The sequence below is a fragment of the Sinocyclocheilus rhinocerous genome, unplaced genomic scaffold (genome assembly GCF_001515625.1).
Source record: "Sinocyclocheilus rhinocerous isolate Xijiao unplaced genomic scaffold, SAMN03320098_v1.1 scaffold789, whole genome shotgun sequence".
NCBI lineage: Eukaryota > Metazoa > Chordata > Actinopteri > Cypriniformes > Cyprinidae > Sinocyclocheilus > Sinocyclocheilus rhinocerous.
Genome location: NW_015667306.1, coordinates 1,691,105 through 1,704,318, shown reverse-complemented (window position 1 = coordinate 1,704,318; position 13,214 = coordinate 1,691,105). Strand labels below are relative to the sequence as shown.

The 13,214-nt window shown below is 36.3% G+C and overlaps 2 protein-coding genes across 2 annotated transcripts in view; one reads left to right on the top strand and one right to left on the bottom strand.

Moving 5' to 3' along the window:
* Positions 1-3,550, top strand: part of LOC107733774 (prolyl endopeptidase-like) — a 7,527-nt gene extending 3,977 nt beyond the window's left edge. The window contains exons 2-3 of the mRNA XM_016545568.1: positions 3,000-3,082; positions 3,397-3,550. Of these exons, the coding sequence (XP_016401054.1) occupies positions 3,000-3,082; positions 3,397-3,483 (170 nt within the window). The 3' untranslated portion in view covers positions 3,484-3,550. The remainder of the gene's footprint in view (positions 1-2,999; positions 3,083-3,396) is intronic.
* A 108-nt stretch (positions 3,551-3,658) lies between these two features.
* On the bottom strand, positions 3,659-12,472 carry LOC107733775 (neutral and basic amino acid transport protein rBAT-like). The gene is made up of 10 exons (XM_016545569.1): positions 11,882-12,472; positions 10,039-10,218; positions 9,621-9,763; positions 9,253-9,378; positions 8,424-8,543; positions 7,140-7,264; positions 6,848-7,049; positions 6,463-6,639; positions 4,386-4,511; positions 3,659-4,309 (listed from the first exon to the last, which is right to left on the bottom strand). Exons 1-10 carry the CDS (start codon positions 12,291-12,293, stop codon positions 3,884-3,886), a joined length of 2,037 nt encoding a protein of 678 aa, XP_016401055.1. The 5' UTR covers positions 12,294-12,472; the 3' UTR covers positions 3,659-3,883.
* Between the last annotated feature and the right edge of the window lie 742 nt (positions 12,473-13,214).

Genomic DNA, 13,214 nt, shown 5'->3' with positions numbered 1-13,214 from the left:
CATTTAAAATTAGAGGCAATCACTGCATTTTAATCATGATCCAAACAAAGATGCTTCATACATGAGCAGTTTTTAATCTAAATTACATTGTATAATTTCGAAATTTGAAGCAAAAACAGAATGGTTTGACTTCAGTTTTGTGATAAAAAATATAAAAAATATCTGCATGAAACAGAAACAGCAGAGCTGAATGAGACTCAGATTCACTCTCTTGGTGCTTAAGGGATACTCCACCCCAAAATGAACATTTTGTCATTAATCACTTACCCCCATGTCGTTCCAAATCCGTAAAAGCTTCGTTCGTCTTTGGAACACAATTTAAGATATTTTGGATATCTGGATATCAGAATATCCACTGAATGCAAGCAGCGTACGCTCTTCTGTGTCAGCCGCGACACAAGGATACGTTTTCTACGTGTATTTACGCTTTGATTTGAACGAAAACAGCACATCCCTGTGGCGCGGCTGACACAGAAGAGCGGACGGTTCTTGCGTTCAGCGGATGTTCTCCAAAATGGTGCTACGGTGATGCGGACAGACACAGAGGAGACGAATTGTTGAATAAAGTGGTTATTTTTGTTTTCTTCGCGTACAAAAAGTATTCTCGTCGTTTCATAAAATTCAGATTGAACCACTGATGGCAGATGGACTATTCTGACAATGTCTTTCATACTTTTCTGGACCTTGACAGTGTTATTTACTGTCAATGGGACAGTCACAAGCCTCCTGGTTTTCATCCAAAATATCTTAAAATGTGTTCCGAAGACGAACTAAGCTTTTACGGGTTTGGAAGGACATGGGGGTAAGTGATTAATGACAAAATTTTCATTTTGGGGTGGAGTATCCCTTTAATAAGCATTATACAGAGGCAAGAGGAAAAGAAAAAATACTATCGAAAGACATACATTCATATAAACTCTTGTGAGTGAGTGACGTGACATGTGGCCAAGTATGGTGACCCATACTCGGAATTAGTGCACATTTATCCCATCCAAAGTGCGCACACACACAGCAGTGAACACACACACACCATGAACACACACCCGGAGCAGTGGGCAGCCATTTTTTTGCTGCGGCACCCGGGGAGCAGTTGGGGGTTCGGTGCCTTGCTCAAGGGCACCTCAGTCGTGGTATTGAAGGTGGGAGAGAGCGCTGTACATTCACTCCCCCCACCTACAATCCCTGCCGGTACGAGACGCGAACCCGCAACCGTTGGGTTACGAGTCCGACTCTCTAACCATTAGGTCACGACTTCCTCTTACCCCTAACTGAATCGCGATTTGTTTAGCATCTCAACCGATTTGAATCGTCACATATTTAAATCGATTTTCAACCGGCTCGCAGTAAATAGTTACATCCCTAATTATTTATTATAGTAATTCATATTATTAATATTAATTGAACATTGGTGTATTTGATCATATATCTGGAATCTCATTAGCCCACAAAGATTTAATCATATATTATCAAAATATTACAGCTGCAATATTAAAAACTACTTCTAAACCAAGTGAAGTAATGGAAATGAACTTGGAGGTCACCGGCTGTAATCCCAGCTCTCAAATAAACCCCTGGTCTTAAGAGAAGCACTTACACTCTCTCCTCAGGAGAGAAGAGCACTGATCTGGAAACAGGTGATGTGGAGCGATTCCTCTCCATATCAACCTGAGGTCACCTTGTGTGCGAACTGCTCCGTGAGACACGCTGTCAGCACATCTTAGTCCGGACCCCCTCTGTTAGATTTCCTCTCCATCTGTGTGCCATTAATTATCTTTATTATACACACAGAGACACCTTCGCTAACACCCCACACACATACAATAAGAAAAAAAACGAAAGTTCCTCTAATCTTCCCCATTCCTCTCCGGGAGATAAAACGCTGATCACACATGCTGCCAGCTCAGACGATTAACATGTTTATGAGATAGTCTATCAGGCAAGGAGATAAGGAATAATACACTGAGCTGTGCCAAGGTCAGGAGAAGGCTTGTGAAACATGCGGCCCAGAGGAGGAGCGGGATGGAGAGGGACACCGGCGGCCGTACTGCAGATAAGAGGCAGATGACAGAGTTTTAAGGATTAGGCATATGATTTTTACAGTCAGCTTCACTTCAGAGAGATCCCATCGCCGTGGGGAAATAAGGCAGCCAGGCAAAGGAGTGGGCCAAGTCCACCTGCATGGCAGCCTCTCATCATCCACTCTGTTTCAAGAGCGTTGACTTTAAAGTGCTGGATGTGATGCCCAGGTGTTGTGACGGAGAGCCAGTGTACCGGATTACGCTTGGATATTGTCAGTCTAGTCTTCCAGATTCGGTGCGTTTGGCTTCATAACAAACATAAACTAGTGTACTTCAATTTCTTTATTTATCTACCATATTCATGTTCCCAAGAGCCAATTTTTGCTTCTTACATTTATTTAAAGGCGCTTTAGTAACTTTTTCCTTATTAAAAGGTTTTACACCAGTGTTGTTTTTGTTAACTGGAACTATTTAAAATCATTTTTGTTAAACTGAAATAAGTAAAATTTAAACATTTTATGAAAAATTCCTCAGTTGCCTGAGGAACTAACTGAAATACTAGTGAAGTACTAGAATTATTTAAATTGAAATAAAAATAAACTGGAGGTAAATAGGAACAAATATAAAAGCATGAATGAAAATGATGAGCACAAAACAAAATTACTAAAACTAAATAAAATCGAAGTGAAAACTAAAAAGAGTTAATTAAAAAAAAAAAATACTATAATAGTATAAATATAAATAATACTAACATAATACTGTTTTACACATAAGGAAATTAATACTTTCAAAAAATGTTTAAAACCACATACACTCAAAGACTCAAAATATCTTTTGTGTTCAACAGAAGGAAAATTTGCTTACGAAATAAATACATTGTGGCTGCATTTCTACAAAGGCATCGGTAACTGATGTCACTTCATGTTCAGTTTAAAATACATGTTCACCTGTGCCTCTTTATTTGACATGTTCAACGAGTAGCAGGTGTCCCAGCTGTCATTCTGGACCTGCAGCCAGGAGGTGATCACTTTGGCCCTGAGGATTTTCATCTGTCTTTGAATGAGGTACATAAACACTCAATTATATTCATCCTGCACCTTATCAGACCGAATTGTTAAATTACCTGCTGCCTACGTTAACACGCATAATACTTCAGCATGCTGGCTATTATAAAGCTTCGGATTAATCATTAAGGTTGTCATTACATAAACTTCATGATCACGTAAAACTTCATTTTAGCATTATAGACATACTTTTTTCTCTCACAGTTTGATGTCACACATTAACTTATACTGTACTGTTGTTAGAATGCTGTTAGTGAGACTAACAGCTTAAGTTTACAGCTTTATGTCATGGTGTATTTTTTTTTCTTTCACAGAGTGCCCGACAGTTAGCCTTTCTTTACACAGAACTTGGACTAGACCATCAAAAAAACTCGACAGAGACAAAAAGAAAGGTCAAATAACCTGACTGGCAAGTCTCATAGACGACGAGACTAAATTATATGTGTATGTGTGAGTGAAAAACAACCAGACAAAAAGTTTTTCTTATTTTTCCTAATAAACCAAACATTTATTTTGTTACATAGATGTTAGTTATTTTCTTTTGAATAAAAGTGTGTCTGACAAAAACAGCTTGCATTGCATTGTGTTCACACTGAACACAAACAGTACACACTCTCTCGCCAATCAGAAGACACTTGATGTTCAGTCTACAGTAATATGGAGTGAGATTTTGGACCAATGAGATTTCAAAGTGGGCAGGACTAACCAGCATGACACCACTGAAATAAAACATGGAATAGATAGCCTTTATCGTTTGTCACTGTGTCGGTCAAGCTAGGACACATCTTCTAGAAAGTATCTTCAACACTTGTACAGAATATCTAGTGCAGGCAAGTAGCAGGCTTTCTCAGAAACATAGCACTCAGATGCATGGTTCGGGTGAAAGCGCTGATTGGTGGAATATTCCAGGAGCAGTCCTTGCCCTTGAGATGTCAGAATTCTGGATTTAGAGAAAGTCTTTTGACTTATTGGCAGTGTACTTAAATGCACAGTAAGAGTATCTGGCAACTCACTAACTGAAGACAAGTCTGTTGTAGTATCCTTGCCGAAGTTTAGAACCACCAGGAAGGCTTTGTTGAGTCCATCCAGCTCACGCAAATAAGCAAATACATTGACATCGCTCCAGATGAAGCAGAACCAGCCTCGGGACAGGGCCAACTCAGCCCCTTTGAGCAAAGTCAGAGCACGATACTGTGAAATGGTGGAGTCTGGATCAGCCTGCTGAAGCTGGAGAGAAAAATATGACCTGGGATTAGAGGTTTTCCTACTTTAGCATACTTGTCAGCAGTCTGAATCAATGTACCTCCACATTGACAGTGCTGTAGTCTGGAGCGATGTCTAGCCATGTGCCATTTTCACTGTCACTAAAACCAGCATTGAACTGATCGTTCCAATGCATTGGTGTTCGCTGCGGGTCCCGACTGTTGCTCTAGATTTTAAAAGAAAAAATATATATTTTATTTAAAAAAATAATGCATTAAGTTGATCATTTCTAAAAGCTTTTTTAAAATTTTAATAATATTTCACAATATACAGTATAGAAAATAATCACCCCCCCCCTTTAAAATTATCACATTTTGTTGCTTTGCAGCCTGAAATGAAGACGGGCACAGTTTTTGTTTTATCCAGCTTTATTTACTCAGTGCAACTTATAGCATCCAAGTGAAAGATATAACATCAACATGCCAGAAAAAAATTAATATAAAACAGAATCACTGAGTTGGGAAAAGAATCACCCTCCTCATAAAATGACTTGTAGACTAAATCAGACGGAGCTAATAAGGCTTTATCAATGCCTAGAAGCACAGTGAAGTCTATTATTAAGGCGTGGAGGGTATTTGGTAAAACACAGACCATCCCTGGATCAGAACGTCACTCCAAACTGGATGAAAAAGGCAGGAGGAAACTGGTCAGAGAGGCGAACAAGAGGCCTTCAACAACAATGAAGCAGCTGCAGGAATTTATGACAAAGAGTGTATACTAAGTAACTCAACAGATTGACGCACCAAAATAAAAAGATCAAGTAACGCAAGAGTGCGGTGCAAACGACGTTGTTAAACTACATTTATTTGTTCAAATAATTTTATCAACGTCTTTTAAAAACATTTAAAAATCTTACCAACCAAAGTTTTATTATTAAATATTATTAGTGCTGTCAAACGATTAATCGCGATTAATCATCCAAAATAAAAGTTTTTGTTTACATAATGTGTGTATAATGTGTATATTTATTTCAAGCCTTTTGGAAAATCTATTTGTGGCAGTCAGTGTTGATATTGTGGCGGGCCGCTACAAATAAATCAATGTATGGGAAACTCTGGTGAATCCCTGGTGAATGTCCTTGCACGGCCTAGTCAGAGCCCAGACTTTGAAAATCTGTGGAATGACTTGAAGTCTGCAGTCCACAAACACTCACCATCAAATTGAACTGAACTTGAGCAGTTCTGCAAAGAAGAGTGAGCAAATATTGCAGTCTACATGTGCAAAGTTAGTAGACTAAAGGCTGTAATTAAAGCTAAAGGTGATTCAACAAAATACTGACACAAGGGGGTGATCCTTTTTCCAACACAGTGATTCTGTTTTTTTTTTTCTGTTCATTTATTATATGTTGGTGTTCTATCTTTCACTTGGAAGTTGCACTGAGTAAATACAGCTGGATAAAACAAAAACTGTCCATCTTCATTTCAGGCTGCAAAGAAACAAAATGTGATTATTTTAAAAGGGTGTGATACTTTTCTATACCCACTGTATATGACCACCATGGCTACATTTAATTGTTCAAATAATTTTATTTATCAAATAAATGTAGCCTTGGTGATCATAAGTGACGTCTTTCAAAAACCTTTAAAAATCTTACCAACCAAAGTTTTATTATTAAATATATATTTTAAAATATAGTATATTTATTTTATACATCAAACATAGTATAACTGTATAAAAGTTCTACATTTTAATGTGTTTAATGTAACTATTACTTAAAAAAAAAAAAAAAAAGTATTTTTCACTTACTGGATCATGCTGTCCAAAAGGATCCTGAATTACAGATACATTTACGTTCACCATGCCAATCTCTTCTCCATAGTATGTTGTGGGAGTTCCAGGCAGTGTTAACAACAACATGTTTATAGCACGTATATATTCCTTTGTGTTTATTTATATATACATAATAAATATACACAGTACACATACATATATTATGTAAACAAAAACTTCTATTTTGGATGCGATTAATCGTTTGACAGCACTAAATATTATATAATATATATTTACAGTATATTTATTTTATATATTAAACATAATATAACTGTATAAAAATGCTACATTTTTATGTGTTAAATGTAACTATTACTTTTTTTTTTTTTAAAGCCCTTCTCACTTACTGGATCATGCTGTCCAAAAGGATCCTGAATTACAGATACATTTACGTTCACCATGCCAATCTCTTCTCCATAGTATGTTGTGGGAGTTCCAGGCAGTGTTAACAACAACATGTTTATAGCACGTATATATTCCTTACCAGCACTTGAGGTTATACGGGGCTTGTCATGGTTTCCCACCTATAGAAGTACACAAACATATTTTGTGCATGTGACAAACTCAACAAACTGTATTGTAAAGTTTATATATAAATCTGAAGTGTGCCATTTTTTAAAATCAGTTTGACCAGCCAAAGGCAAACAAACCATTTAGCAATGCTAGTGTTTCAGGTTTAAATATTTCAAGTGATCTGATTCTTAATGAACTGACAGACATCTGGTCACTCACCACCCAGTTTGGCCATTTTCCCTTCGGCATGTTTGACATCCATAAATGAACCAAGCGTTTGGCTTGATTTCCTGACAGATCATCAGGAAGGTACAGCAGATAGAAGTTAAAGGGGAAGTCGCTTTCAGTAACATAGCTTGTGCCATAGTACCTCATGGTTTTTTCTATTTCTTCATAATCATAACACTCAGTCACCATGAACCTGATTGGTAAGAGAAAAAAACACAAGAGCCATTTACAAGAGAGAGGAAAAAATAGTATATTGATGAAGAAGAGGAAGAACTGAGGATACCTGTAGTGGCCAGGCTCTCTGCTGTAGGCGTCCAGCTCTATCCTCCATTGTGTCAGGATCTCATGCAAGCCCTGTTGTGTGTAGGTGTAGTCATGGTACAGCTCAAACTCTGTGTCCACAGTCGACTGAAGGACATCAAAAGAAGAAATAAAGAAAATAACACTGTTGTTAGTCACACTGCACACTTGAAAATGTGTAATCTTACTAAATAAAAATGAAAATAGTTTATTACTAAATATGGTATACACTTTTTTTTTTAATGAAATTAATATTTTTTAAGCAAGGACACGTTAAATTGATCAAAAGTGTCAGTAAAGCATTTATAATGTTAAAAAATTGTTTAGAATAAATGCTGTTATTTTTAACATTCTAATTATTAAAGTATCCTGAAAAATTTCCATAATATTAAGAAGCACAACTGTTTTCAATGGAAGTCAATGGGGTAAGGCAAGGCATTGTACATTTAGAAAATAAATGAATAAGGCTGATGATACATGGGGCAACTTTTTTTGAGCGATGTTGCTTCGGACATTTCACATTGAGAATGGATAACAAATGTCTATCTGGATACTTTAGATAGGTCGTGGTCACTGTCATCTGGTTGCCCGTTGGCGGCAACATTGCTCAAAAAGTTGCCCCGTGTATCATCAGCCTAAAATCTGTCTGTGCTGAATAAAAATCCAAGTGAAAAAAAATTTTGTTTTAAATGTATTATGCTGATAATGCATAACCAGAATGCCATCTACCTAGACCAGCAGTCCTTCCACTAAAGAAACACTAAAGAAAACTTTTACTGCTCAAAAACAGATATCCGTGTATGAAATAATGCTTTTACAGAAATACAAACACATTTCTGCGTTTATACCTTCTGAAATGTCTTGCCTTGAAAATTATTTCCTATGGTAATCAACATGTCACAGATGATCAGTTTTAACTTGCGTTGAACCCGGAACATTCCTCTAAGTTAATTCTAACAAGTCCATGAGGAGCAGAAAGACAAATCACTGAAGAAAAGGGCCAAGACCATTGAGTCATTTCCCTAGATCTTCAATGGCTTTGAAATCATCTGGAATTAGGATAATGGGAATGACTTGCCAGTAAATCCATAGAAATATGCACTAGTAATCCTTAAATGACATTGTGAGAACAAAGAACAGTAATATGACTCCTCCTGAATGAATTCGAAGAACATTTTTGACTCTGGCAGATGAAGTGCTACAACAAATAAGTGTGTAAACTGAATGTTTTCATTTTCAAGTGGTTATATAGCATTGTTGGGCTTACTGGATCTTGGTCAGGGTCGACCTGGGGTTCATTTCTCAAATGTGTGGCCTCAAGCATGTGTTTCACAGCGTCCATGCGGAACCCATCCACCCCCTTCTTCAGCCAGAAATGGATTATGTCCTATTAGACAGATGTGGAACAAAGAGGGTCCATGTTTGTAATGAAACATGATAAGATATGGTGGATTGCAGATCTGCATAAAGAGCCTTTTTGTTGAAGAGCTTGAAGGCCAATGTTCCTCCCTCCACCTTATTTAAAAATATAAGGCCCTGACATAATGCTGAACACAATTCACTTTTTCTAACATTTAAACATGCTGTATTACTCATCCTGTGTAAATGAAATATAAAACGGTCTATTACTTTATGTAAACACATAACTTGTTTCAGAGAGGTTACTCTATTACCAATGGCAGAATAAGACACTTTAACCAGCCAGATAGTGTTTAAATAGGTGGTAACTTCATGCTCAAGTGGGCTAAAGCCCCATTACATAAGACATTCATTCAGACATAGTCCCCCATTTTCTTAATATTCTTTCTCATTCTCTCAAAGCAACATTCACGCATTCATTCCAAAATCACATTCATTATACATCAAAAAAAGTAATGTAAATTAAAATCTTAAAAAGTCATGGAAAAACATTTTTGCAGTTAAGCTCAAGCTCAAACATTTAATTGGCTACAAGAAAAAAAAAAACACACACACAACACAAGCGAGCTTGTACTGCTTGTTGCTTTGTCTCATCGCACCCAGTTAAGACGGTGTACAAGTCTGCATAATGTTCATAGTCAAGCCGTTATATGCAAGCTTCATTAGCTCTGCCTTACCGTCATCTCCTCTATGACTCGGGGGTTACGGTAGTTCAGATCTGGCTGTTCTTTGAGGAACTGATGGAAATAGCACTGTTGTCGCATCTCATCATACTCCCAGGTGGAATTCCCGAAGACACTCACCTGATGAAGCAAACAATGTGACACTATAGTCAACCACATCTTATTACTTGTATGCAGTTGAGTTTCATTCAATCCCAATAGTAACAAATAAATACTGTGGCGTATAACGTGGGATGGAATATAACAGACGAGCATTCTGGATAGCACTTATTCTTTATATCAAGCCATAAAATTCAAGATCCAAATACAGCAGCTGTCACTATTCACGGATTTGTTTGCAGTGTGAGGATGGACAATCATACCCAGTTGTTAGGGGGTTTGTCTGGTGTGCAGTTAACCCAGATATAATAGTCTTTATAGGGCTCTGTGCCATTACGGCTAAGTTGGAACCAGATGTGTTTATCGCTGGTGTGGTTCGGGATGTAGTCCATGATCAGCTTTAGACCTGGGCCAAAAAACAAAGCCTAACATTAATGCTGATATCAAACACAACATTTTATAGTGATATGACAATGTAATAATAGTGTTATAACACTAAGTTTGTAACTTAATTATTAACCCTCATGTTACTCATGAAGCTGCAATATGCTAAAATTCAAATTATAGTCATAAACACAGCAAAAATGATGACAGTACAAATTTGTGAATGTGTTACATGTTGCTGGTTGATGACTAATTTGAATGAAACATCACCGATCATTTATTAGAAAGCATGTCCACCTTTGTCATGCATGCTTGCCAGGAGGTCGTCAAAGTCGTCCATGGTTCCGAAGATGGGATCAATCTCCCTGAAGTCCTCCACATCATATCCAAAGTCTCTCATAGGAGACTTGTAGAAAGGGCTGATCCAGATTGCTTTAATGTTCAGGAACTCAAAATGACTCAGTTTGTCCTTGATTCCTGCAGTCAAACGGTGAATTATAAAACAGTTATCTACAAAGTATGCACGTTTGTTCTGTACTACGACATTCAACAATTCATTTATCTTGGGTCACACCAACCTTTATAATCACTCCAATCTTTTAATATCTAAATGTGAACATTTTGGAAGGTCAATAAAGTTATAAGTCTCTTGTAGAAGATAAGCGCTGGTGTTTTGTGTTATCCACAATGTTTGCTTTGTGTGGACATGTTTCAAAGTAAAATACTAATCATCCTGTAATGTACAGCTGTAAAATCAGTTTTATGTACTTTATGGAATGTGTAGACGTAATTTTGCCTATTACATAAGAGCATTTAAACAACTTCCTCCTCTTGCTTGAAACAGAATATGCTGCAGTACAGAACCATTATGAAGGAAAAACATGGCTTTTGTGTGCCTGTCCAAGCCATCAATACACTCACTTCTCAAATAACGCTACAGCTGGAGGGAACTCTCAGCTACTGAAAAGAGAATTGTTTTTCAAGGCAGCTTGATACACTACTACTTACTTTGTCCTGTCTCTTTTTTGTTTTGTTTTCTGTTTTAGGCCAATTTTCTTACATGGGCACATTATGCACACTAGGATGTGTGCAGGTACATTGGGAGTTCTCAAAATGACACTAAAAATACATGATTCAAACCCGACACAGAGGTTCTCATATCTCATAACGATATTACAGTATGTAAGATTTATAGATTACAGAACAATTTACTTTAATTATTACATAATTTTTTTATGTAAACATGGACAAAATAATGGCTATTTCCAAATGTATAATATTTTGAAATATGCAACAAGAAAGGGATATTTAATTGATATTATATATATATATATATGTGTGTGTATGTTTCTTTTAAAGAAGTCTCTTATGCCCATCAAGGCTGCATTTATTTGATCAAAAATACAGAAAAAAAACAGTAATCTTGCAAAATGTTATTACAATATAAAATAATGGTTTCTATTTTAATATACTTTAAAATACAATTTATTTCTGTGATGCAAAGCTGAATTTCCATCAGCAAAAAAGTATCACAGGTTCCAAAAAAATATTAAGCAGCACAACAGTTTCCAGCACTGATAATAAATCAGCATATTAGAATGATTTCTGAAGGATCATGTGACACTGAAGACTGGAGTAATGATGCAGAAAATTCAGCTTTCCATCTCAGGAATAAATGAGATTTTAATGTATATTAAAATAGAAAAACATTATTTTACATCATAATAATATTTCACAATATTACATTTTTTCTTGTATTTTTGATCAAATAAATGCAGCCTTGATGAGCATAAGAAACTCCTGTAAAAAACATTAAAAATGGTTCTGATCCCAAACTTTTGACCGGTATTGTATGTCTAATAATGCTTACCAAAATTAAAGAAATTATAGAATTATAGAAAAAATATAAATAACTTAAAAATTTAAAAGAAATATTAAAAAAACATAAACAAAATACAAAAATAAATAAAAGCCCAAAATTACTAAAACATAAAAAAAAAACAAATCAATGAAATGAAAGCTGAAATTTAATGCCAAAATAACAATGTAATGAAGGGAATAACAATTTCACATTGATTCATGGCAACATATTTTTTACTCTATTAACCTGTAGTGTTTTACCTTAAAGATCACAAATTACCTTTGAGGTCTCCAACACCATCAGCATTTGAATCTTTGAATGATCGTGGATAAACCTGATAGACCGGAGACAGCTGCCACCAGCTCATGCATCGAGGTGACAGCGCCACGATTGTAACGGTCATGACAATAAGGGCCAAGGTGCATGCAATGATCAGCCAGAAAATAATCTCTCGAGGTATGCGGTAGCAGGCTTTGCTGGAGTATAACATCAGGACCTCTTTGGGCATCCCAGCATACGGCTTAATCCGAGTGTACTCGTTCTCCTCCGACCCGGTGACAGAGACGCTGGTGGCCTGCTGCTCTCGAGAGCTTGATGCATCGGATGTATCATCGTCTTCTTGAAAGGCTTCATTCTGGGCGCCTTCTTGCAGCTCCAACGCGTCGATGTTGGTGATTTTAGTCGAACTCATCTTTCTTGCTTCATTCAGTCCCAAAGAACAACACTTGTAAGAGCCGACACGGAGGGAGTCCTGTTAAATAGAGGCATTCACAAGTCCATAGTGCACAACACTCATTCAGTCTCCATCCTTCTCAACACACAATAAAACCCCTCCCAGAGGAATGTGGCAGAGATTAGCAAGGCCAATCGCACACTGCCTCGGCTACATATTATTGTAAAAGTCAGGTAACTCATCTTGGCATTGGCTATGCGACAAAGTGACAGTTTACAATGTTTTAGTGTTGCTGACAACCGTCTACACAGGATTCTCACACCCCTCTGAATAGAACCACAATGTACTAAACTCTAGTATGTAACACTTTAATTGGCAAACTAAAGCTGGGTAGTTAGCCAGCTAACTTTTTCACTTTATGGCAAATTGTCTGGCAAACTTTTACCTTAAAAACAACCCTTTAGTTTCCCAGCTGACAGATTTCCCCTGTAATCAGATCTCTACAAGAATTAACAAATTAACAATCCTGTCCAATTTGTAATGTAACTAGTGTAAAGTGCAACTTAAGCATATTTTTTATTGATGTTTATGCATAGTCAAGGCCTGATCACATTAAATATTTAAAAATATATATTTTAAGTCTAATAATCATTACCAAAAATAGTTTTGCCTAATTTGCATTATTTTTTGGGCAAATACAAAATATTGCAAAATACTGTAATAATCCGCAGTTTTCATTAAAACAAAAAATATTTTACAAAATTTTTTGGTAATTGAAATAGTGTAAATTAAATATAAATATTCTATGAAAAATAGCAATGATTCCTGGAAACACTAGAATAAAATAAAATGTTAAAAATCTCATAAACTTACTAAAATACTACTATTTAAATAAATACTACTATTTAAATTAAGATGAAAACTAAATATAAAAGAGAG